At 37.2% G+C, this 24183-nt stretch overlaps 1 protein-coding gene across 26 annotated transcripts in view; it reads left to right on the top strand.

Moving 5' to 3' along the window:
- PLEKHA5 (pleckstrin homology domain containing A5) overlaps positions 1-24183 on the top strand; it is a 158712-nt gene that overhangs the window by 46365 nt on the left and 88164 nt on the right. For 13 of the 26 annotated variants that reach the window (XM_058420125.1, XM_058420121.1, XM_058420124.1 and 10 more), the window contains exon 4: positions 479-529. The exons of 11 other annotated variants lie outside the window; for them this stretch is intronic. In XM_058420125.1, coding sequence (XP_058276108.1) covers positions 479-529 — 51 coding nt within the window. Of the gene's footprint in view, positions 1-478; positions 530-9711; positions 9759-13815; positions 14099-15259; positions 16133-24183 lie in introns of those variants that run through there. 2 more of the 26 variants (XR_005700422.1, XM_040061265.1) reach the window with 2 other exon arrangements.

Raw genomic sequence — 24183 nt, 5'->3', positions numbered from 1 at the left:
TTTTTGTGCCATATGCCAGAGGCAGTTTTTCTTGGCCTGTTGAATTGCGGCTTTACGTTTTTGCGTTCCATACTTGGAGCCGGGTTCCAGTGTTTGAAAGGTTTTGTTTTTTTTTTTCTTGGGGATTTTATTTAGTGCCTTTTATGTTTTACAGATTACGACTGGATAAGAGTTGGCTGCTGTGTTTACCCAGCAGCTCCTCTGCCTTGCCCCCTGTTTTCTTTCTGCAATAGAAAACTCCTGAATTTCTGGTAGATGGCAGCATTTACTGCCTGTTCTCCTCCTGCCCATCCCAGTGCTCGCTGGAGGAGCTGGATTCGCTTAATCCGTGGGCAAACACGTTAGAGCCAAGAGGGGGAAGAGGGAGGGAGATTTTTGTCATCTTTCTCCCAGACTTGGAGCAAGCCAAGGGCGCAGAGCCTTTTGGAATGTGTTTTATGCTGAGCACCTTGGCTCAGGAGTGGTTTTTCTTTTTCAGGTCCTGGTTGTGTTCAGTTTCTCAGAGGAGACTGAGTAGCTCAAACCCTGAGTAAGAGGCGATGCTTCCCTGTTGTGCAAGTACTGGGTGCAGTATGCACAGACTATAAATCCAACATTATATCAATAGCATAGGCTAAAGATTAATTAAACTGAATTTGAACATGCAGACTAGGCTCATTCTAGAAAGAAATCTGTCATTAATATAGCCTTGCTTCAATAGCAGAGATTACTCAGGCTGTTTAAAGCAGGTGGTATTTTCAGTCTTTCTTTCAAGCTCTCAGCATTCCTTCCTCTTTGCAAACTTGCTGCAAGAGCACAGTTGATGCCCAGTCTAGCATTTCACTTTGGCATAAGCTTAAGAGTGGACTGAGAGGACAAAAAAGCAATGTTGGAGTTGGATGTGGAATAAAATGTAATGGGACACAAAGGAGGATGGCATGGGAAAAGTAGGTATGTCACAGGTAAAGAGAATTGCAATATCTGGTATTTTCATCCTTCCTGTGGGGAAAAAAAAAAACATACTTGGCTTGATTGGTTAATTCTGCTTTCAACCAGTTAGTGTATATATATCTAAAGGGGGGGAAGTGTCAAAATATTTTTAAACGTTGCTTTTTATGTCCTTGAAATGATTGAATGTAGGGGAGGGAATGGAAATAGTTCATTGCATTATGAAAGTGTTGACTTTTGTGTCCAAACCAAGGAACATGCTGAAAATGGAGTTAAAATGTGTTTATCGTGTTCTTCCTGTTAACAAAATCATTTGGATATTTTTTGCCAATCATATCAGACGCTTTAAAATCATCAAGAGTATAGATGGAAAATCTCCTGAGGAATATGTAACTCGCTGACTGGTAAAGACATTAATCTTTATGGAAGAACTTCATAATACCTGTGCTGTGAATGTTAAATAATGTGGCACTTTTCTAATTGAAATCTCTAAGTCACTGCCTTTTTGGGCTGTAAATCTGCTGGAATTGACTAAATCCTTACGTGTCTTGAAGGCACAGGTCACTGGTGGGTTACAAGTATATCAGAGTGATGAATCAAGTCATTGATTCAGAAGAAGAAAGAGTGACTTTTGTAATGATAAAAAATTTCAAAGGTAGAGTAATTAATTCTGTTATTGCTAGGAACAGAAATTTGTGATTTCCTGCTCTTTCCTTCTCCATCCTTGCTGTCCCAGCCCTGAGTATATAACCCAGAGGAAAGAAAGTATTTTTTCTCCAGGAAGCTTACTGTTTTTATTTTGCACGCTCTGAAGGTGAATTCTGTTCTTTGTATTAAAAAATCATGTGCAGGATTTAGGGGGATAAACCGCAGCAGTCCTTTCTCAGCATCTTTGAAACTTGAGATGAAGCCTAAAACAAACAAACAAATGTGAGACTGTTTGAGAGGGTTTGGGGGGGGGGGTTTCTGAAAAAATTTACCTTATGTCCCTTTTACTACTTAAAGGGCTTTTGCTTGGGGTTAGACCCATTTCTATGGTAACTTTTTGGCTCTTGCTGTTCAAGCCAGGAAGAACATTTTAATAAATGTAGACTGTCTTACATTACAAGCTTCAATTTTTCAGGACAAGCTAAATACTTGGATAGGATTTAGTTTTTACTTGGTGGGGTGTTTTTTTTTTTTTTTTTTTTTTTTTTAAAGTTGCATTTGTATATTAACTTACAGTGCAGATCAAATTACTCCTTTCACATGCTTCTGTGAATAAGCTATGTATGTTCCACATTAAAATATTAATGCAGGATATATTTGACTCCTTGGCTCAAGAATAAGATTTTCCAGGTGAAGTGACTTGAGGTTACAGAAACTATGCCAAGTGCTGCAGTGCCAAAGAGGACTAGTTTATGTGTAATTATTCTCAGATGTACTTCATACAATTAATAATTACATTGTACTTACCACCATGAATAAAACCTGTTTTTCCAACTGTTTAGCTTATGCAGGTCTGAATCACTTAAGTATGGATTGTTCGGGGATACTGGTAAGAATTCTGGGGAAGGAAGTTGGCATCTAAGTAGAAATTCCTTAATGGGTTCAAGAGTGAAGAGGAATTTGGGAATGATTTTTAGAATGGACCTGTTGCCTCATTAACCTGTGTTCATCCACAAACAAGCACAAATGTTCTGTACATACTTCAAAAGCAGAAAGGTGCTGTGAGAGGATAGTTTAGCAGTCAGTTCATCTTTCTAAAGTTGCTTCCAAACTTTAAAACTTGGGTGAAATATTTGAGGGTTAATGCTACTTTTGAGTTAATAAAATCAAAAGCTTTGGAGACAGTGCATGTTACAGGCAAGCATAAATGCTGACACTTCATGTTTGAGTGTCTCCTACCAAGGCTTAAAAGAGCAGAAATGCTAGATCTTGTTTTTAAAATAAAAGTGTAGGGTTTAAAATTCTTATCCAGAAGGAATAAATGTGATAATCATCAAAGGTAACGTCTGTCTTCACACTCAACTGGAAATCCAAATGCCTGTCAGTCAACTTGCACAAGTCATTTCTCAAGCACACAAAAATCAGAAACAGTTGTTCTAAAGAGATTAAAAAGAAAAGGAAAAAAGTAATATGCCAAAATGTAACACTTAAGGAATCAAAATACCCCTGTATGAAAGAAAAACAAGTCAGTTTGACGTTCTTTAGTACATTCTTTTTAGTACTTTTAGGACATTCTTTATCACGTTTGAAATGTGAAGTTGTGGTGTAATTTTGATTGATCATACAATAATGGAACTGAAATATCTGCATGTGTGCAATTCAAGTACTGGTATTTCTAATAAGCTTTTGGTGGCATTTTTCATCTGAATGTGCACTTTGGATGATTCTTATTTACATGGGTTGGCAGTGGAGTACTAGATTACTGCTTGGTGATCAATATATATATCTATATATTTTTTTTTTTACCTCCCATTAAAAAGCCTAAAGGAAATTACAATTCTGAAATCTGGGAGCAGGTAAGTAAAGGATTTCTCTGAATATTGACTTATTACAAGTTATTAAAAAAACAAAACCCAACCAAACAAAACCAACCCAGAAAACAAAGCGACAAAAACCCAGCACAAACAAACAAACCCTGCAGTTCCTACATTTAACAGAAATTCTTTAATAATACACTGAATAATGCTAACCAGAAGAAAAACTTGCTTTCAGAATATGGTAGTGTTTTGCCTTAAATACATGTATTAGGAACAGTTGTTTTAAAACTTCCAGCAGAATGAACTTTTTTAATGCTGCTCATAGATTATTTTGATGTTTTGGTGCAATAAATACGCTGTGAGTATCTTACTTAGGCTAATTCAATCTTTAAAAAATGACACAAGTCTGAACACATCTTGTATCAGAGAGAGAGGGATTAGGGTTTTGGCACATTAATTGAAACTTACTTTTTGGAAAAGCACTTTCTTCTTTGTCTGTCAAACTTCCAGTTCTGAACAAATCCCTGAATTTCCGACCCTGGGTTTTCCTGAGTGTGGAGTTTTGAATAGGGGTTGTGTTTTGTTTGTTTGCTTTACACATGCTAATGAATTAATCAAAACAGGGGAGAGGTGGCTGAATCTTCAAGCACTGCTGTGCAATCCTGTATATCCCAGCACTTCCTCATGGGCTGTGCTGTGACCTCCTGGGAGCTGGAAGCTGCAAGAATGTGCCTCAGGAGCTGCCCTGGTGGACAGTTTAAAAACGCATTAATACTCAATTAATAATCCTCAATTAACAGTTGGGGTTAGTTCACACTGCTGTCTCATTAGCCCTTGCAAGTACAAGATCTGGCAGCTGTCAACAGCTGTAGGACACCCTTTGCTAAGGAATTATAGCAAATTCTTGTTTTCCTCTAGTGGCAGGATGTTGCCAACCTATTTCAGCTCTGTTGGCATCGCTCTGCAATTGAGAGCACAGTGATTCATTTTGGTAATACTATAATATCTCAGCATTATAGTCTTAGCAGCTAAGGATTTACCAAGAAAGAGTATTAATCCATAATTAATGCTCTTTCATAATTACTCTACAATACTACATGTTTCTACACAGTAAATTAGATTATTGTTTCAAGGGTTTTCAGATATAATTTGATATGTTTGAAGTGCAGAACAGGATATTGCGTGGGGATCTGTAGCTCTACATAAATTTTTTAAAAGCACTGAAGGCAACAGAGTTTGGGGGTTTTTTTAGATGGAGGAATTAATGTGATTAAAATATTAAACTTTTATTTGCCTGGAGATGGTTTCCTGAGAATTTTGTAGTGACCCATGGCATAAAGATGGTCCAGGAGGGCTTGCTCAGTGTGGTTCAGTTCTGTAGGTCAAACAAACACAGTGACTTTTGTCTACAAAATCATTGACTGTAAAGTTTCACATTGCACTTCCAGACTTCTTTGGGTATAATCCACTTTAGTAGACAGCTGCTGTTGGGCAGAGAAACTTGTAGACAAGTTGGAATAAACACATTTACAGGTTTTGTGCATTTTTGCTGTTTGCACACTCATGGTGTGCCTGAACTTGCACTGTGCAAGCTTCTGTTTTTCAATTACTTTCAGTAATTCAGTCCTTTTTTATAATTTTCTTCATTCTCAGTTAAGACCAAAACAGTTTGTCATCTTTTCTTATTTCGTTTGAATTTACGCAATTGTTCGGGGGGGTTTTGTGAGTTTCAAGCAGTTTGCTTTGAAATCTTGGGTCACAAATAGCTTAAAAGGTGCAGAATCAGCAGCAGTTTCGAAACACAAGCAAATTTTGATTTGTTCTTCTCATCTCCTCAGCACAGGATTAAAGTAATCATGTTCTCATGTCATAATCATTGAAAAATAAAGCATTTGATCTTTTTTTTTATTATTTTTCTGGTTTTCAAGTAGTATATCAAAACTTTTTTTTTTCATTTTCACTTTCAGTGGTGCTTTGTGACTGTATTTCAGTTTCTGTGTATATTTCTAAGTAATACCTTAGCCTTAAGAAAAACACATCAGAGGCTGCTTGAAAGAAAAAGTAAAGAATTAATTGCCTCTGGCTTGCATTGAAGGCACACATACTGGCTTTCTTGCTCATTAATTTTTCTCTTTTCTTTTTGGGCTAACTGGGTTTTTGTAGTTTGGTTTCAGCATGTAATACACCATACCCTTTAAGTCTCAAATTTCCTGTGATTTTTCTTTTTTAAAGTTCTTTGGATGATAATGAGTCTTTTCCGTGCTGGAAGTCAAAGCTCCAATGTTTATTTTTCTGTTCTTAAAGGTACTGTAAATACACATGACTGTGTGTCAGTGTTAGTAATTTTAAAGACGGGTATTCTAAGAAAACAGAGTCACCTTGCAAAATATTCTTGGTGTATACTACCTTAAAAAAAATTAAGACTGGAGGATTCAAAACTGAAGAGACTTCTATTAGTCATGTAAATCCAACTGAATTGTTGATTTTCTTGTGGTTTTGTTTTTAGTTTATTTCCTGTGAATCATGTTTGAATGGTATCCTGAGAATAAATTGTGTGCTTTTTGACAGACACGACATATTGGAGTGATAATAAAACTTTGTCCCTGGGCTGTTGTCCTGAAAACAAAAGTCAATTAAAAAAGGCATTTCAAGTGTTTCTCCCTCTAGTTTTTATTGATGTATGTAGTCTTCTTCCTATTGAGGAGAGTATAAAGCTCATTATATCAGTTAAATCTATTTTAACAAAAAGGAAGGGCAGAATATGACAATTCTCATCTGCGCTGGTTTTATTTGAACTGCCACCGTGATTAGATTTGCTTTCAGCAGCTTTAGGAGGTTGGTGTCTGACGTGGAGTTCTTGGGGAGGGGAATGTTGAGCTGGTGGCAGCTGGGACAGAAGGAAAGCCTGTGCTATTAGGGGCTAATCCACTCTGCTGGATTCAGCTGACAACAAAATTAAACAGCTTCACACTGGCTGGTGAATTTTGTTGTCGAAGTATAATAATAAATAGTATCCCTGTTTCAGGCATCTGTTAGTGGAAGCCCCCTAACAAAGGTTCGTATCAAGTATCTGATGGAAACTTATAATTACAGACCTGTGTTGTGTAGGGAAGTTCAACTGCAAATTAGATGTGGATCGTTCAGAGTTTAATTATCCTGTTCACTGGTTTTGTAATCTTTCAGTGTCTGTGGCTTGAGAATTACTCTGCTCTCCCTTCCACAATCCATGCTGCATCCGTTTCCAGGGAAATAGGGAGCCGTGGGTAAAGCTCTGGCCTGCTGGAGGGAGATGTTCTTCTTTGGCAAGCTTGTGGAATTTGAAGTGAAAGTCAGCTCTGTGCCACAAGTGGGTGGATCATGCCTTACCTTGCTGAAAAGGTGAAGAGGCCTGGGGAATAGAAAAAACTGATAGAAGTTAAAGTCTGAAAAGACAAACCGTTAGTTTTCTGATAAATTGCTGGTGTATCATCATTCCTGCTGGGCTTCACTTTAGCTGAGGAAAGCAGCCAAATGCAGGAGGAATTATCTCCAGCAGTTTGACATGTGCTGTGTTCGAGGTTTTTTGAACGGTGTATTTGCTGGGTTTTGCAGCATTTGCCAGAAACAGAGATTGACAGAGGTGAGGATTTGTTTTGGAGGGTTTTTTTTTGAGAACCTGCACAAGAATTCCTGGCCAACAGCTGTCTGTGGCTCAGTGACTTCTAGAGTCAGAGCTCATATCTTTGTATTTAACTACACCTGATGGGTTTCTGTATTCATCTCTGACCCCTCACCATCTCTCCACGAGTTGTTTGAGAAGCTCACCAAAGCTCAGTGTTGTTTCATGCACACACAGACAAAACTTTCTGTGAATTCTCTGAAATGACCAGTCTATGAAAACGGTGTCTATTATAATGCTAGTTTTATTCCATAGTAGAAATGGTCATCTCAAAGCCCTCTTTTGAATATAGAATATGGAAATAAAATGGGGAAAAAATGGAAAAAACCCCCACTATGGAATGGTTTGGGTTGGAAGGAGCCTTAAAGGTCATCTTGCTCCCAAGCCCTGTGCCATGGACAGGAACAGCTTCCACAAGACCAGGTTGTTCAAAGCTCTGTCCAACCTGCCCTTGAACACTTCCAAGGATGGGATGTCCAAAGCTTCTCTTGGCCAACTTGTTCCAGTGTCTCGCTACTCTCAGAGTAAAGAATTTTTTCCAATATCTGATGTAACTCTACACTCTTCCAGTTGGCAGCCATTCCCTCTTGTCCTGTCACTACGTGCTCTTGTCTAAAATAGAGCGTTTTTTTTCATTAGTATCATCTTACACTGCCACTATTCAATATCACTTGCTATTTTACTGCCAGTGTTCCTAATCTCGTGTGAGACCTCTGTGATCCTTGAGCACCTTAGTTTCTTTCAGCAGCTTTACCCAGTGACCTTATCAGGTACTTTCAGGAAAACCAGATTCTCTGCGAGCTGTTAAATATATATATAAAATAAATAAATAAAATTTTTGGTGGGTTTTGTCATTTGTTTGGTTTATGGGGTTTTGTTGTTGTTGTTAGTTTGTTTTACCCTATATTTCCCTGAGCTGTGGCATTCATTTTCAAAAGCTGTTGTGAATGTTTTTATTTATTTTTTTATTTTTTGTGGGTTTTGGTCGAAAAGCTGATTCTGAAGAAAGATGAGCTGTTTTAGGTTTGAGATAGGGGCCTGTCTCTTCCCTTTTTACTCTCTACACATTTGCAAGTGATTCCTCAGACCCTGCAATGTATTTATTTTCAGATTTGTGAGTGTTCATTGAAATTTGTATTCCTTTTTCCATTTGATCACCTTGAGAATTTTTCTTTGTTTCAGTACTTCTCTCACTTTGCTTTTTATTGATGCTGATCTGTACTTTAATTAATTTTGAGTGTTATTCACATTTCCCTTGCAATGTATTACATTTTCTCTAACGCAGAAGAGTTTTGCTGCCACTATTTTACCGCTGTTATTTCATCAACTTAATTTTTTTTTTTGCTTATTGAGAGACTTGGGAGATGAGGCAGAGATCTTGTGCTTGCTCAGATTTGTTCAGCCAGTGCTCGTGGTTGTAATTCTGCACTGGCTAACACAGTCAGCAAGTTGTCAGAATAGCATGTTCTTCTAAGTAGTTAATTTTAAATTCATTATATTTGTTTTTATAAACTGATAACTCTACAAAAGGGTATTTTTACTACAGTTCCTGCCATTCATAGAAAGAAGCAGCTTAATGAGCACATGTGTAGCTGCAATTCAGAATGAGTTTAAGAATGCTGCAAAGAGCTTTGGCTGACTGGAAGGTTACTTTGAGAGGAGAGCTGAGATATTTTCCAGATGGGATCGCAGCAATTTTAACTCGAGCTTTATCGGTTAATAAAAGGGATTTGTGCTTTGTGGCTCTTAATGAATAAGGATTTGAAAATGTCTCTAGGTCTTGCAGCACAAAAGAGCTGCTGAGCTCCAGTGTTTCTTGCACAGAAACTTGTATTTGATAGGTTGTTTCACTTGTGTGTTGCATCAAAAACTGGAAAATATGTTTTACTGGTTTGGTTGGTGCCAGGTAGAGTGAAAGGATGTGTTCTCAGCTGACCAGGTCAACAGTGATGTTGCCCTAAAAAATGTTCTTTGACTTGTACATTTCTTACAGTATCAACATTTTGTAGAAAAACTAATTGCATTGGGCATTAAGAAGTATGCAGATTGGATTCCTGAGGTTGTCAGTCTTGCAGCAGAAGTAAACTTATTCATGTATGGAATCATTTATAGATAAAAGATCTCTTTTAACAGCAATTCTGGGAATCAACATAAAATAAAAAGGAATGTCACAGGTTGAATTTTAGAAACAGTAAAAAGTTTACCTTAGAAAGTACAGTTCCTTTTTCAGAGACTGTTGTTCTCTTGCCTGTATGGAATGTGTTTCTAAATCTAATGACTATTTTTAAAAGTAAAGCAAATTTTTAAAAAGAGGGGTGGGTGAGGGAGAATTGTCTCTAACCCTCTAGGCAGAGGGTTGGCTGTGTGGTTAGAGCTTGTCTTTGGGAGAGGCACATCTGTAGCTTGTATTTAGTGAAAGGTGCTTGGTTCAGACCTGGTCTTAGTCTCAGACACCCTATAATATAAATATATATATTTAAACTTGGGGAGCAACACTAACAGTGTGGGCAGCAGTGGCAATTTTATATGTTCTGGCACATTGTCTGATACAATTTTCCAGATGAATCATTATGGTCATATATTAAAGACCAACACGCAGCCTGCTTTTATAAGCTGTGAACAGCAGATATAAACCTTATTTTTCCATTTTACTTATTCAAGGGCGTGAGCACAAACTGCTGCATCTTGAGCACAGACCTGCATTTAGAAAGGAAATGACAACAGAAATGGGAATGCTCAGTTGACAATTCAGTCTAATTGTGGGCTTTTGAAGAGTGAAAGACTGCCAAGAATCAGACTTATCAGAAGATTGCAATAATTTAAAGAATAATATCCAAGGCACTTAGGAGCTGATGCACTAAATGTGCTTTCTGGGTCACGTGGTTCTGTTTGCCCCATGAGAAAGAGTCAACATCTATTTCATTTCTCTCAGTATTGAAGACTTTAGGACATGGGTTAACAGGGAAAAGAGAGAAAAGAAAGTTAAAGAAAGAAAAAATGGCATGGGATGGAAAGAAAAGGTGTAAACCACACCATTGTTTTCAAGTGAGGTGCAAAATTAATTTTAAAATAACAAAGAGAGGATATACGTTATGTGACAGAAACACTGAAAAAAAAAATAGCACAGTCAAAACTATGAATAGAAACAAGAATGTAAATGATTCTATTATTCTATAGAAATAGGAAAAAAATTACTCATCTTTTGAACTTTGCATATGTAATTTTCCCCTTGTGGTTGTCTAGACACACATATATCTTTTTTCTTTGTTTTGTTTGAAAAATGTTCTTTCCACTTGAATAGGTCAGCTGATAGATAAGGTGTAATAACATAATGGCAAACAGATTTTAAATTGCTGCACGTTTCTGCAGAATGTAGCTTTGTATAGAAATGGAAGAATTCTTACATACCTGTGATGTAGTGCTTGAGTAGTGACATCTTGAGGTATTACCTCAAGTAACCAGATTCAGGAAAGCTGCTAGTGTCATCATGCCAAGGCTGAGAAGAGAGCTGAAAGAGCTCCTGTGTAAGAGACATCCTTGTGGAATTCTTCTTAGGGTGCCAGAAAGTCTTGTGAAACTCAGCTGTGTATAATTTACTGAAGAGTTTATCACATTTAGTTAAAAACATCAATTATGTAAGTCAAGGCTCTTAATTGAATCCATATAAAGCCTAGTTATAACCCTAAAAGTGTGTCATATTTCATTCTGAAAGAGCAGCAGGTTTGAGACTGAAAATTAACTTAAATATACTGCTGAGCACCAATCTTATTAAAATGAGCTGCTCTGCTGTCCAAGCAGGTGATCGGGGCTGTTCGTGTGTGAGCTGCTGTGAAGAAACTGTTGGCAAGAAAAATGTTTAAAGTATTTTTACCACCTGATTTCTTGTTAAATAGATTAAAAGAAAAACAAAACAAAAAAATCCCAAACAACACCACTTCAGTTATTAGACATTTTCTAACTCAGCTTCTGTCTGCAGAGAGTTTCCTGAAATTAATTGTGTTCCTGCTCTGAGGCTCATTGTCTTTATAACACAGTGGTCTGGCATGATTTTGGTGTTTTTGTATGGCAGCAAGACTTTGGTTTGGATATCAGGTCAGAAACTCTGGAATACAAAACAGCTTCCAGGGATGTTTGATTTTAATCCCAGCTTTGTCATGTTCAGGAAAATTATATTTTTACAAGTCCTGTGTACAGGCTACATTTCCCTACTTATATATTAATTCAATTACTTTTTATCTTTCAAGACGTTTATTACATGGCAAATTGGCGAATTTGCAGTCACTCACTGTAAAACTTCCTTATCAAGATCTTGAAACTCAAATTTATGTCATTGTAAAGGAGCTCTTTTCAAGATCAGCAAGAGACTGTTTTGCAAGTGTTCTGCATTAGTTGTGGAATCAAAGTATTTTGCCTTTATGTGCCACTCATAACCCCCTTGCATTTCATTATTGTGGCTACAATTTGTTGGTCATTAAAAGAATAAAATGCCGATTCATCAACAGAAAAAACAAAACTGTCCTAAATTTTCCTTATGCTTTTGTAAAGTTGGTCACTTGTCCAAGAAGTGCAGAGGGGTTGGGTTTTTTTCCATGAAAATTTGTCTTTTGGGGGAGAAGATGCCCACAGAAATTGAACTTCAGGGTAGACCTCTTGAACTCGTAAACTGTTGTCAAGCTCAAAGAAATTTCTTGTAATTTGTGCTCAGCTTGATGGGATTTTGGGACGTGAAGGGGAATGAACTTGAAACAAGAGAGCAGTGTTTACTTCAATTTTAATGTGTTTTATTAGCAACTTCTTTTTCTCCTTCCTCATCTTCTATATGTAGAAACTGCAAACTACTGATAATAAATAATACAAATAATCTTTCTTCAGCACCATTTACTTATTTAGTTTGTTCTCAGAATACAGCTAGAACACCTGCATGAAAACATTTCTCACTCAGGAGGCAAGTCTTATGTCCATGACACCTTGCATTTTAAAAATACAGTTTGATTTACCAGTCTGAATCCACGTGGAAATTCAGACAGCAATCTGATGAAAAAGTTGGATGATGAAAGAATAAAAGCTTAGGTAAAAATGTGAAATATGATTTAGTACTCGTTTCACTTGTTTCTTTAAAGTGCTCACTAGCTGGCAAAGAAATAGTGGAATACATATGCAGAAGATGGTTTTTCATCACCTAATGGCAGACTGCAGAATTCATCTGAATTTTGCAATGTGGACATACACTGTAGCAGGGATTCTTTTTGTATGTATTCATGTAAGAAAATTAACTACCAAGGTATTAGGTGATTAAAAATCAAGTGAATGCAGTTGGTGTTACTTGACTGTAAATTACTTTTTATAGTGTGGCTCTGGAATATGGAATGGGATGTTTTGGGTGTGTTTATGAAATCAGGTTCAGCTATGCCACAACTCTGTTGTGCACCTTGACTTCTGAGTTTATGGCTGGAAGGAGTTGCTGAAGTGAAAATACTTCCTCTCATTTTGTGTGAATTCAAAGGAAACGGGCAAGGATTAATGTTAAAATAATTGCCTTAATAAAGAGGATTTTTAAAGCATAGGAATGCAGAGTGAAGGTCTTACACTTCAGCAGTCAGTGTCTCAAGTTGCAAGTCCTTGTACTAAATATAAGAATTTTTGGATAGATAGGAAAATGCAATTTTTTAGTTACTTGTAGACAAGAGTGAAGCTTTACAATAATGTCCTGCTTCTCTACCAACCCTTGTATTAACCAATGTCTGCCATAGTGGAAATAGAGGATTTGATAGCAGAGTTTATTCCACATCTTTTTCTTACACTCAGGTGTGGTACAGATCAGAAGGAGGGCTGTGCTGCTCTTTTATATGGCATCCTGTAAAATACAGCATTTATAAAGTAACGTGCCTGCCTCTGCTTTCAGCTTGAATGATAAGCAGGAAGGCATTTTAAAAAACCAGAAGTGCCTGGGGCGCAGCTTTTTTTCTTCTCAGAAGAGGAGGAAAACTTTGTGTAGTCATTTGAAAAAAATGAATATACAATAAATATGGAAAGAGGGCTGTGAGATAGAGAAAACCAAAACACGGAAGGCTTCTGTACCACTTGTCTGTGGGTGTATTAAAAGATGTTAATCTCCTGAGGGGGAAGAGGGTTGAATATCTGGTTCACAGGATTTTTGCATGTGAATAACCTGACTTTTGATACCCAAATAAATAGTTTCATTAAGGAGCTAAATGGTTTCTTTATGTGTAAAGAGACTTTAAGTGGAGGTAAATTGGAGGCGGCTCAGGAACATAAATCACTTACTAGACAGTTCTCAAGCCATCACGTGTTAGAAGGTTCTCAAGCATTTATTCTTACCTCCCTCACCCTATAAAGAAAAAAAAAAAAAAAAAGAAAAATAATAAATAATTAAAAAACCTGCCCAGAAATCAACTGGTAGGATAATTCTTAAATCAATATGGACACTATTCAGCAGATGTGCTGTCTTTGTGTGATTTATGAATTGTGCTGCTGAGTGTTCAAATCATACCCTATCCTGAAAAGGTTTTCAATCTATTACAGTGGCATCATGTAATTACAGTGAAGCACATGATGATAGTGTTTAAGCCTCAGGATGCCCTTCAGGGAAGTAGTGCAAATAATTATCTGTTCATCAGCCCAGATTTAAAACAAAACAAAACAAAAAACCAAACCAAAAAAAAAAAAAAAAAAAGAGGGGGTGGGGGGGAATCAGTGCCGCTCCGTGGCTGAGTTTTGCGTATTCCAATTAACGATTTTTTTTAGATTTGACTGAAACTTCTGAAATTGTTTGGAAGTAGGCCATCTCCTGCTGAGACGAAGCATCAGGCCATTTTAAATGAGGCACTGAGCATGCTCTCTCAGGTCCCCACCGCTTGAGATTTTGCGGTGTGTCTCGGTTCCCTGTGATGGAGCTGTCACTCAAGTGGGGTGGAGGAGAGCGCAGCGTGCCCTTTTGTCATCCTCCCATCAGAGCGCCTGCGATTCCTCTTGGAACTGCCAAGTGGAGATGTGAGCCTCGCTCTTAGATCGCCTGTGGTCCTTTTTGGTGAGTTGATTTTCATCTCCTTTTCCTCTCTGATGCCTTTAGATAGCTCAGATGAAACTCAGCTTCGCACTTGTCTCTCGTCTTCGCTAATAATGGTGTCTGTTTGAAATGCCTCTGCCGCCCTTCACTTGGTGAAATAATTCTGGGATGCGTGTATTAATTTCTTTACTGGAGAAGAATTGTTTTTTTTTTTTTTTAAGCAGGAATGCTGGGCAGAAAAAAATGGGCTCTTTTTTTTTTTTTTTTTCCCCCTCTGACTTCAAATTAGCTAACTGTTCTAAATATAGCAACAGTTCCTCAACCATCACTTCTCAGTCATTTGTCATTATGTTCTTTTAAGCCAATTTTTGGTTTATTCTGGATTATTTCATGCACCTCATATTTTAGAGGGAGCTTGAGTAGTCTTGCGAAAGAGAATTTTATTTAAGACAATGCTGAAAGATGTTTAGAGTACTTGGTTTCAAGACAAGTGGCTAAACAGGGTAAGTTAGGTGTTGTCATGTTAGTTTTGCTGCTGTGCATGTATTTCCTTCTTTAACCAGCTAAGGAATAGAGAAAGCTTATCTCCTAGTTCTTTGTTATGGCTGAGATTTGACATCTAGCTAAGATATATAGTAGGAATTTCTGAACAGATTTATAGTCTTTGTAGTAGTTAAAGTGAATTCTTGATACAGCTTAGGATTTAATTAACTTCTAATTAACTGTGGGGAAGGCGGGATTTATGATTCAAAGTATTATCAAGGCTTAGTTCTTGCACTTGATTTAAAATCATGTTTTCCTCCAAGAACACCTGCAAATTATAACTTCTAAATTCTTTTAATGCAAGGCGTTTAACTTGTAGCTGACAATATATTTTTAAAATCTTTAAACTGGGGTTGTAAAAAGCAGAGAGTGAATTGATAAACTGACACCACCCACTTCCATTCCCCAAAAAAGAAAAGTTGTTTCCTGATTTCGCTTACCTGTGGGTGAATAAAGATGATTTAATATCATGACTGAACTTGATGTGTGTTTCAAGGTTTCGGTGTGACACAGTTCAGCCCTGGATTGAGATTGGAGCTCTTAACTAATGCTTTCACAAATATTTTGGGGTTTGGAGGGGAGCTTGTTTTTACAAGTGGATAGCCTTTATCCTGTTGTGACTGTGGATATATACTTCAGTCTTTCAGATAAAAGACTTGAATTACAGTGCGAAAAGCTGCTTGTCAGTGAATTTGCTGAGTCTGACAAAGAGCTTCTTGCCAAACACAAGCCCTGTTATGATTCCAGCTGACCTGATTTATAGGAGCAGGATCAATAAGCCCTTAAGCTTCATCATCACCCTGGCACTCCTGGCTGGAAGACGGACGGGTTGGAGGATGCTGTGTCTGAAGCTTGAACACTTGAACATGAGTTTGCTTGACCCCCTAGTGCGGGATTTCCGGGGAAAATGATCTAAAAGGGTGCAGGAGTGAAGATTTTTGTTAAAGCCTGAGGATAATGCATTTAATTGAGGCCCTGTGGTGGCAGAGGGCTGTCATAACCCATCAGAAAAGCTGCACTTGGGCTGCCAGAATGGGATTCTGGATTGCTGCTGTGACAAATGATGAAAGAGAGGCAGCCAGGGGTAACTGCAGACCTGTGTTGAGCAAAATAAATCACTGCACTGCCTTGTTACCTTCAAAGCATGTTATTTCTGAGTTCTCACCCATAACTGGAACACGTTGTTTCATAGTGTGGTGCCTTCAGGTGCCATGAGCTGTGTCTCACAAAGATGAGATGAACCATATTATAATATGAAGTTATTAATATTATATCCATATCCATATTCATATTAATATAATATTAATAACTTCATATTGTAATATGGTAATTCATCATAATATGGTAATTGTCCAGATTTACCATAGGACAATTTCTGGACAAACAGCAGTCCTAGAGAACTTGAAAACTCTCAGAAAGTTCTATTTCACAGGTTTTGTAAAGGAAAGCAGAAATTTGTGCGTGTTAAACATCTCAAGCTATTTTTATAACCTTGATTGTGTCTATTTTACTCTTCAGGCTAATGTTTATTCTTTACTTTGAAGTTTGTGCTGACTCTGGTTAGTTTTCCAAAAAGCTAAATTATTATTACAAAGGTTAATTACTGAATTTTGTAGGTAAGATACTGTCTCCTCTGCAGACCTTCTCTTGTCTATACTCTTGTCTATTTTATTTAGCATAGACCACTTTGGGTCATGGGCAGCTTGTGGAAAAAAAAATCTGCCTTGTGTTTATGGTCTTAATGGTGGTTATGCATAAAGAGGTTATTTGGAGAACTCAGAGAACTTATATATTGCCTTTTGTTTTGCTGCAGTTCTACTCTATGCCAGTTTTGTTGATTTCTGTATATTTCTATATACATTTCTATATGTGCGCATATATATATATCTCTATCTGTGTATATATGTGTGTGTATATATATATACACACATACACACACAGAGAACTTGCAGAGAGGAAGATGAATGTGTGTAAAGCCTGCTGGCTGAACAACATTATTCAAATTTAATTTAAATTGCACTGAATTAAGAACTGAAATTGAATAAAATGATGCTTTTCCATGTCAGGGCATGTTATTTTTCAGTCAATTTCGATATATCAGCTGTCATTAGGATTTTCTTATATTTTATTGTGGATCAATATATGGCAACTTGCAATAAAATACCAGAGTGAAAAGTTTAAGTTCCTAGGACTGTGCTCTGTAGATGTTCTGATTTTTAGAAACTGGAGGTCTCTGGAGGGAACTTGAGGAGCTCACTCATGTGACTGAAAATGTAAGGAGTGTAATTCAACCTGTTGAGTTATTTATTGAAGAGGATGAAAAAAACTAATTTTGTTTTTCAGATGAATAAAAGTTGGCTGATTTGTGTGGCACTTTTTCACCAGGAGAGCAGTGAGAATGTGGGGGTTGTGGCTTTAGTCTTTTTGAGGGAGCACCACTGCTGAAATAATGTTTAAATAAACTTTTTTGCGTGAATTTTCATAAATATAATCATTTGTACAGGGGAAAAAATTCAGTTAAGGATGTGGGGTGGAGGAGAACCTTTGTATATCCATCACTTTAGCTGCCTGCCAACTGTTTTTTGAATTATTAATGTCTTCTGGACAGCGAAGACTCAGTCTTTTTCCATTGACATTGTGTTCTAAATAAGAGATTTTACTACTGCTGACAATTGCACATACTCAGTTGGTGTGCCAGATGGAGAGCCTGTGACAATTTTAGGCTGAAGGTCGTGTCTAAAATCCTTGTCAGCACTCTGCATCAGATCTTGACCTATTTTAGACAGTTTGCTACAATCTGACACTGCCATTTATTAGTTTCTTTTTATTATAAAGTGGAGGAAGGAGTGGAGCTATGTTTCACAAGCACGAGCTAAATTTACTTTTCCAAGTGAAAAAGAAAACATACAGCAGGACTCGTTTAAAATAATTGGCTCTGATGTCAGCCATGTCTAATTGAGTCTGAGATTTTATGGAAAAGTAAAGAAGGCATTATTAGTTGTTCTATATGTGTCTAGTATAAGTTGAGAAATGGGTTTGTTGAAGGGAAAACCTAAAATATTTGGGATTTGTGTTATTTTTAAAAACCTTTGGCTCTTTTTACACCAGGAGAGTGGAAATAATGAGTTGGCTGAGTCCTTGCTGAATGAGCTAAAAATTGTCTACTTTTTCAGTACACTGAGGTTTAAAATGGGTATTAAATACAGTCCTGTGAATTTTGGCAGATTTTTGCCATGAATATACAAGATCGTTGCCATTCAGTAGTGAATAGGTATTTATTGGGAATGTCTGTCAATGAAAGTTTAGCAAATGATTTTGTATAAAGGAGTTGTTTGGGACTTTAAATTTCCTAAAAGATGACCAAGAGTAAGTAAAACATTTCTTTTTGTAGATCAGCATTTCCATCTCCCCAAAAACATAGGGAAGAGTAAAGGGGAAAAACAAAAAAAAAAATACAGGAATGTTTCTCAACATGATCTATAAGCTTGAATTTTTTCAGTGTGTTTTCAGTACAACATCACTTTCCTTATGTTTAGGCACGCTTCCATATTTTAAAATGCTTTCAGGATATTCCGTCTTACACACATTTCAGTGCTGTGGAGAGGAGACAGTGGTTTAGTATTTAAACATGTCAATGGCTGTAAGAGAACTGGAATTGCTTTGTGCTTTTCTTAAGCTAATCTGAATTTAATGGAAGATTGTACCATACAGTGACTTAGTTTTTTTCCAAGCCCATCAAAACTTGATGCTCTGTCAAAGTATGACCATTGAGGAAAAAAGAAAGGAAATGTTAATTATTATGTACTTCAGGCTGCTTGAAGGGACTTGTGTGCAATTCATATCTAGCCCCCAAAACCTCAAATATCAAAAGGTTTCCATGTTTTATACTTCCCAGTTTGTATGGAAATTATTAACTTAATCAGCATTTCAGTATTTTCAGTCTTTAAAGTTTATTCTCAAATTTGGCTGTCTTTATATTTCAAAAGGTCCCTTTGCCTCTTTTTCCATAAAATATATAATAATGTGTACAGGGATTTTTTCCAGGCAATTATATAGGTATCATAACACAACTATATTAGCAGAAAAATCTGTCTTTTACATGAACACTAGCATATTGGCAACTGAATAAAGGACTTTTAATCGGTGAAAACATTTTCTCTGGTGACAACACTGAGTAATATCTTTAGTGGAAGGGCCTGCAGAGTTTTCATGGAACCCGTTTGCTGTGGAGTCCTGAGGTCCCTTTAAGTGTGATCCATGATTAAGATCAAAACAAAACCAGCAAAATAGCTTCATTGCATTATTTTAAATGGACAGTTCTTTTTGACAAGATATGTTCAGTGTATGATAGAGGTTTTGAAGGGGAAAAAATGCACTGAGAAACAAGAAATACAAAAAAGATATCAATGCAAATTTTACTCAATAAAAACAATTTTACTCAATAGAAATTTGTCTGATATGAGACGTTGTAGCTTGCCTGGGAAATCTGTTAGACTTTTTTTTTTTTTTTTTTTTTTTAATCTTTTTTATTTTTCTACTGTTCTGAGAAATAGGATAACTTTTTTTTTTTCCCCCCCCCTCCTGGAGAAAATATCCCAAGCCATCAAGGTTGTCATAGCAGAGAACGAAAGGCATGACTTAAACAACGCCGGTTTTGGTAATGCCATCTGTTTCAGCCCACTCTGCCCAGTGCATTTGTTCTCTCCATGAGCAAAGACAAGATATCCTTAGTAGCCCTCACACTGAGGCTGTCAAAATAAGTTCTTCAGTGCTGCCTCTCAAAGTGTCTCCAAGTACAGAGTGGTTCTGGCCGAGATGTGCTTCCTGCAGGAGCAGCTGAATTTCATTTCTAGCTCCCTAAATGATGAGAATAGGTTGAGAATGTTGTCCACAACCTTCCATTGCAGCATTAATATCTCACAGTTGTATTTAGTCATTTTAATGGTGGGGAATATTTTATATCATGATGGTACAAATTGGGAATGGGAACAGAGGTTTGCTTAACCAGGATCAGAGGAAGCTTGGTGAAGCAGAAAGCGAAGCCAAAGGGCACGTCCGTGATGCAATTAGCTTAATGATGACTGTCAGTCAAATACCTCAGGCGCTGAAATGCGTGTCAGTGCAGAGCTGCACCTGGCCCCATAGGAGGAAAAGCCAAATAGCCCCAGAGAAACTTCTTGCTCATGAGGCTGGGTTGGTTTCAATATCTTAACTACCAGTTTTGCATTCCATATAGAAATTCCAGTGGACTCGCAGTCCAGTTTGTTCAGGAATCTTAACCGTGGCACTGCCCTGTAGCACGCTAAATTTAAGGTCCTGAATTCATCAGCTCAGTGCCCTGAACACTAAAATGTTCTTGTCTCATTGTGTCCTGTAATGATTCACCTTCACAGGATAGAGTCAGATTGATAATCTCATCCATTGGATGCAGTTTTTCATTTCATTACCTCGTCTCTGTTGAAACCAAGTAAGAAGACTTTCAATTTTGTTGAGACAGGACTATTAAATGTATTAATCAGTGTGGGACTTCAACAGAATTAGATTTATTTAATTTCTTCATTTTATGTTATAGTGACATGTCTAGGAGAGCGGCAATATGTCATTTTCTGACAGCTGTGTTGAAGTGATGTTGAGAGTCTCTGACTGCATTCCCCTTCTCCATTTTCATGCAAAAAATTATCAGGACTTCTGCTGCACCTATGTAAAGCTTCAACTAAGAGAACTATGTGGAAAAGTAGTAACACAGCAGTCAAGAGAAGAGAAGCTGAGCAATGCCAGGGTCAGTGCAGTGCGAGTGCTGTCCATACCTGGATGTGTAAGCTTAGCCACTACTTTACACTAACCACACAACCATGTTGTAGTTTCTCTAACACTTCTAGACTTTCTGATCCAGAAAGCTCATTAGCTTCCCAGGTTCAATTTTTTTTGTCCCTAGTTACATCCATAGGTTTATAGAAAAGATTAAATGAAAATGGTGCTGCCATTTCCTTGAAAAATATTAGAAGATAAATACTTTTAATAGTTTTAAGATATTTCCAGCTGGTGGTGGACTCTTTTTCACTGAAAAGCATTTCAGTGTCTGCAAATAGTCCACACTTCCTTTACTTTCAGCTTGGGGGACCTCATGCACACACCAGTAGCATTCTTACTGATAAAAATGTCGACACTGTGACTGGTGAACACACTTCCACTCCTCTGCAGCTTTCTCATATTGAATGAAAATACAAGAAACCTTTTAAATTGAAGAATTACAGTAATAAGGAAGAATAATCAGTAAGACCCTTCTTCTCTTTGTCTAGAAAATAAATTAGTTGAAGACAATAGGTTCCTTTGCTGATTCTGTTGACATCACAGTCCTTGCTCTAGAGGCAGGAATGATAATTTACATGTTTAAAGTTATTGATAAATAATTGTGGCATGTCATCTGTGTTAGAGACAACTACCCCAATATGTAGAATAGAGAAGCTTGTAACTTCTAACTAGATGTTTTTTCAGAGTTTATCAAGTCCTTTATGACACTGGAGATGGTTACCAGTAATTCTGTTTCTGTCAACATAGAAATTCATGTTTTCTGACAGGCAGCATCCAATAGATGTGAATCATCAGAATTCATTCTGCAAAGAAGGGAACTGTTTGTAATACGAATCTTGTTATAATTATTGGGGAAATGTGTCTTTTCAAGCTTAAGTAGTGAATATTTGATATCCTGATTATTTTTGAGATATCAAAATGACAGACCTAACCTGACTGGAATGTACTTATAGAAACCATGCCAGTGAAGCTAAGCAACTGCTGTGCAGTGGTATGAACATTTGCAAAATCATTAAAAGGCAGTGGAGAAAAATCCTTAGAAAGCTGCTTGTCGCACTGTCATCTTATTCCCCATGGAAAGTCTGCAAAACACGTTTCAAAGACAAGCATGGAAATGAAATTCAGAAAGCTGTTAGGTCTTAAAACTCATTAACTTGGTAGTTTTAAACCACGTAATTCTCTTGACCGCTTTAGCCAATCCCACCGATTTAGCACCTTCCTTTTTAAGGAGAGAGAATAAAAGGAAGAATAATATCAAATGAAATGAACAAGTCTTGCTCCCTTCTGTTAGACTCTGAAACTCCTTGTCATCTTCATTGATGTGATGAACACACCTAATTTCAACTCAGCAAGGTGGGTTTCAGCTTTCCTGACTCAAAAGAGCAGTTCTGCCTTTAAATTTGAGCAGTAGCTCTCTTTGCTTGTCACCCATTTCCAGCGTTGTCCGTGGATGTAAAGAAAGATACCTGTGTAAACCTTGGCCTTGGCTTCAGTGTGCAGCTTGTAGTAATGCAAATATCGACATTTGACATCATTTACTCCATGTGGACAGCACTTACCTGACTGACAGTGAGAGTTCATTGTTTGGAACCACTTTGTGACAGTCCAAGGGCTTTCATTTAATAGCTCTAAAGAAACTTGAAGTATGCAAAAATAATGCAGGCTGTTTTTTTCTCTGTTTTAGAAGTAATTCTTGGAAATGAGAGTGAAAACTCCAGTGCAAAAGTTCTTTAGGTGCAGTTCAAACTATATTATCTGCAATATCATTTGGGGCTTCTGCAACCTATTAGATAGCTTTGACTTTGTGTAAACATTGCAATTTAAATACATTTAAAAGCAGCACAGCCTATAGGTGGTTTTCAATACCTGTGTTGGAAAGCTTTTGGGCTGCATAAAACCTTAGGTAGATTGTAGAATGGAGTATTAGGGTAACTTTATTAAAGTTGTATTTGCATGCAATGGGTTTGATATGGACTGGTGAGATTCAGTAACTGATTTTCTTACATAAGATGTTTAAAGTCTTGTGTCAGTGTTTGGGACCTTCAAATGTGGGCTCAGTGCCTCGCCTCATTCAGAGCATGAAATAAAAAATAGCCCTGGGGTTCTTATCAATCTTTACTGAAGGTAGCTGGTCAGTAATCACAGGTGCCACTAATATAAGCCAAAAAATATTTCAAATAACATAATGTTGCAGTCAGTCTCTGAATATAGAAGAGTGTTCACTGTATGTAAGATAGATATCCTCATATTGCACTGTCAGAATTATTTTTAAGTACTCATTTGGTTTATCTTTCAGAAAGTAGTATTCTTATTATGTTCACTTTTTTAAAAACTTTTTGAAGCTTAAGAGAAGGAAAATATTAGAAGGCTGATAAGAGTAGACAAGTGTGTGGCAGCAGCTTTCTGTGACTTTTTTTTTAAACAGAAGATTGCTACTAATGCTTGTATCAAAAATATTTTTATTTTTAAAAGTGGGGTTTTTTTCCTTTGCCATAAAAGAAAATTGCTGTCAACTCTAAGATTATAGATTAATTTTAAATGTTTCCATTATCAACTACTTTCTATTTATCAATTCCAAAAGATTTTTTCTTTTTTTTTTTCACAAATCAAGATGAATGTTGATTTAGACTGTTGTTTATTTTTGGTAGAACAAAAATCCTTTGCATTCTGGAAATTTGGGGTTTGAAGAACCTCTGGGAGCAGCCCTGTATGAGCATGTGATGCTGCTTCAGTGGACTCCTTGTGGATAATATTTGGTTTTTTGCCACTGGGGGGAGCAGAAGACTGTCACAGGCTTCAGGGAATGGAATGAGTGTCTGTCTTCCTTCTCAAGAAATTCAGACCTTAATGATGAGTTGTGGGAAACTGTCCTTGGTGTCTGGCACATGCTTGGAAATCTGTTTTGCAGTGAATAAAATCTCTAGATAATCAGGTTTCGTGATTGCTCTTTTCTGGAGAGTTGCATTCTGGATTAGATATGAAGTGTGTGTTAGAAAAGCAAGGGAAGGAGCCAAGGGGGCTTTAGAAAAAGGAGGGAGAGGAACTCATAGAGGCAGATAGTGACAGGATAAGTGCAGTGGTTTTAAACTGAAAAAGGCAGGTTTAGTTAGGTATTAGGAAGAAATTCATTACTGGGAGGGTGGTGAGGCCCTGGCACAGAGAAGCCGTGAATTCTTCATCCCTGAAAGTCTTTAAGGCCAGGTTGGACAGAGCTTGGAGCAACCTGTGATAGGGGAAGGTGTCCCTGCCCATGGGAAGAGGTTGGAATGAGATGATCTTTAAAGTCCTTTCCAACCCAAACCATTCTGTGATTGAGTGAAGAGTAGGTTCTGACTGATGTTGGCTGAAGCAGCGAGCTAAAATCCCCTGAAACGTTTTGTTTCAGCTGTTGTATGAGAGTGTGGTTTGCTTTAATAAGAGATGCTGTAGCTGAGAAATGTATATATGTTTGTAAAATGAATGCATTCTTTAGCCAAACGTTTGCTTTAATCCTGGTCTTCCAGCAGTAAAGCTAAAAATGCTGTTCCCTTCCTCTGAAAGCATTGGGAAGGAGGAAGCATTCACTTCATTTCTTTTCAGTGCATAGAATCAAAGGCTGTATATAAACATGTTATTAGAAAGACTACAACTATAAATGCTGACTGCTTGTTCCCAAGCTCACTTAAGGTTCTCTGTCAGTGTCTGTGTGTGTCACTGTAATTGGGAAAAAGTTCCCCATGGGCTGTTGAGCCCTTGCCTTCCCTGCTAAGGTT

Source organism: Hirundo rustica, chromosome 4 (assembly GCF_015227805.2).
Source record: "Hirundo rustica isolate bHirRus1 chromosome 4, bHirRus1.pri.v3, whole genome shotgun sequence".
In the NCBI taxonomy this organism is placed as follows: domain Eukaryota; kingdom Metazoa; phylum Chordata; class Aves; order Passeriformes; family Hirundinidae; genus Hirundo; species Hirundo rustica.
This window is presented reverse-complemented; position numbering and strand designations above follow the sequence as displayed.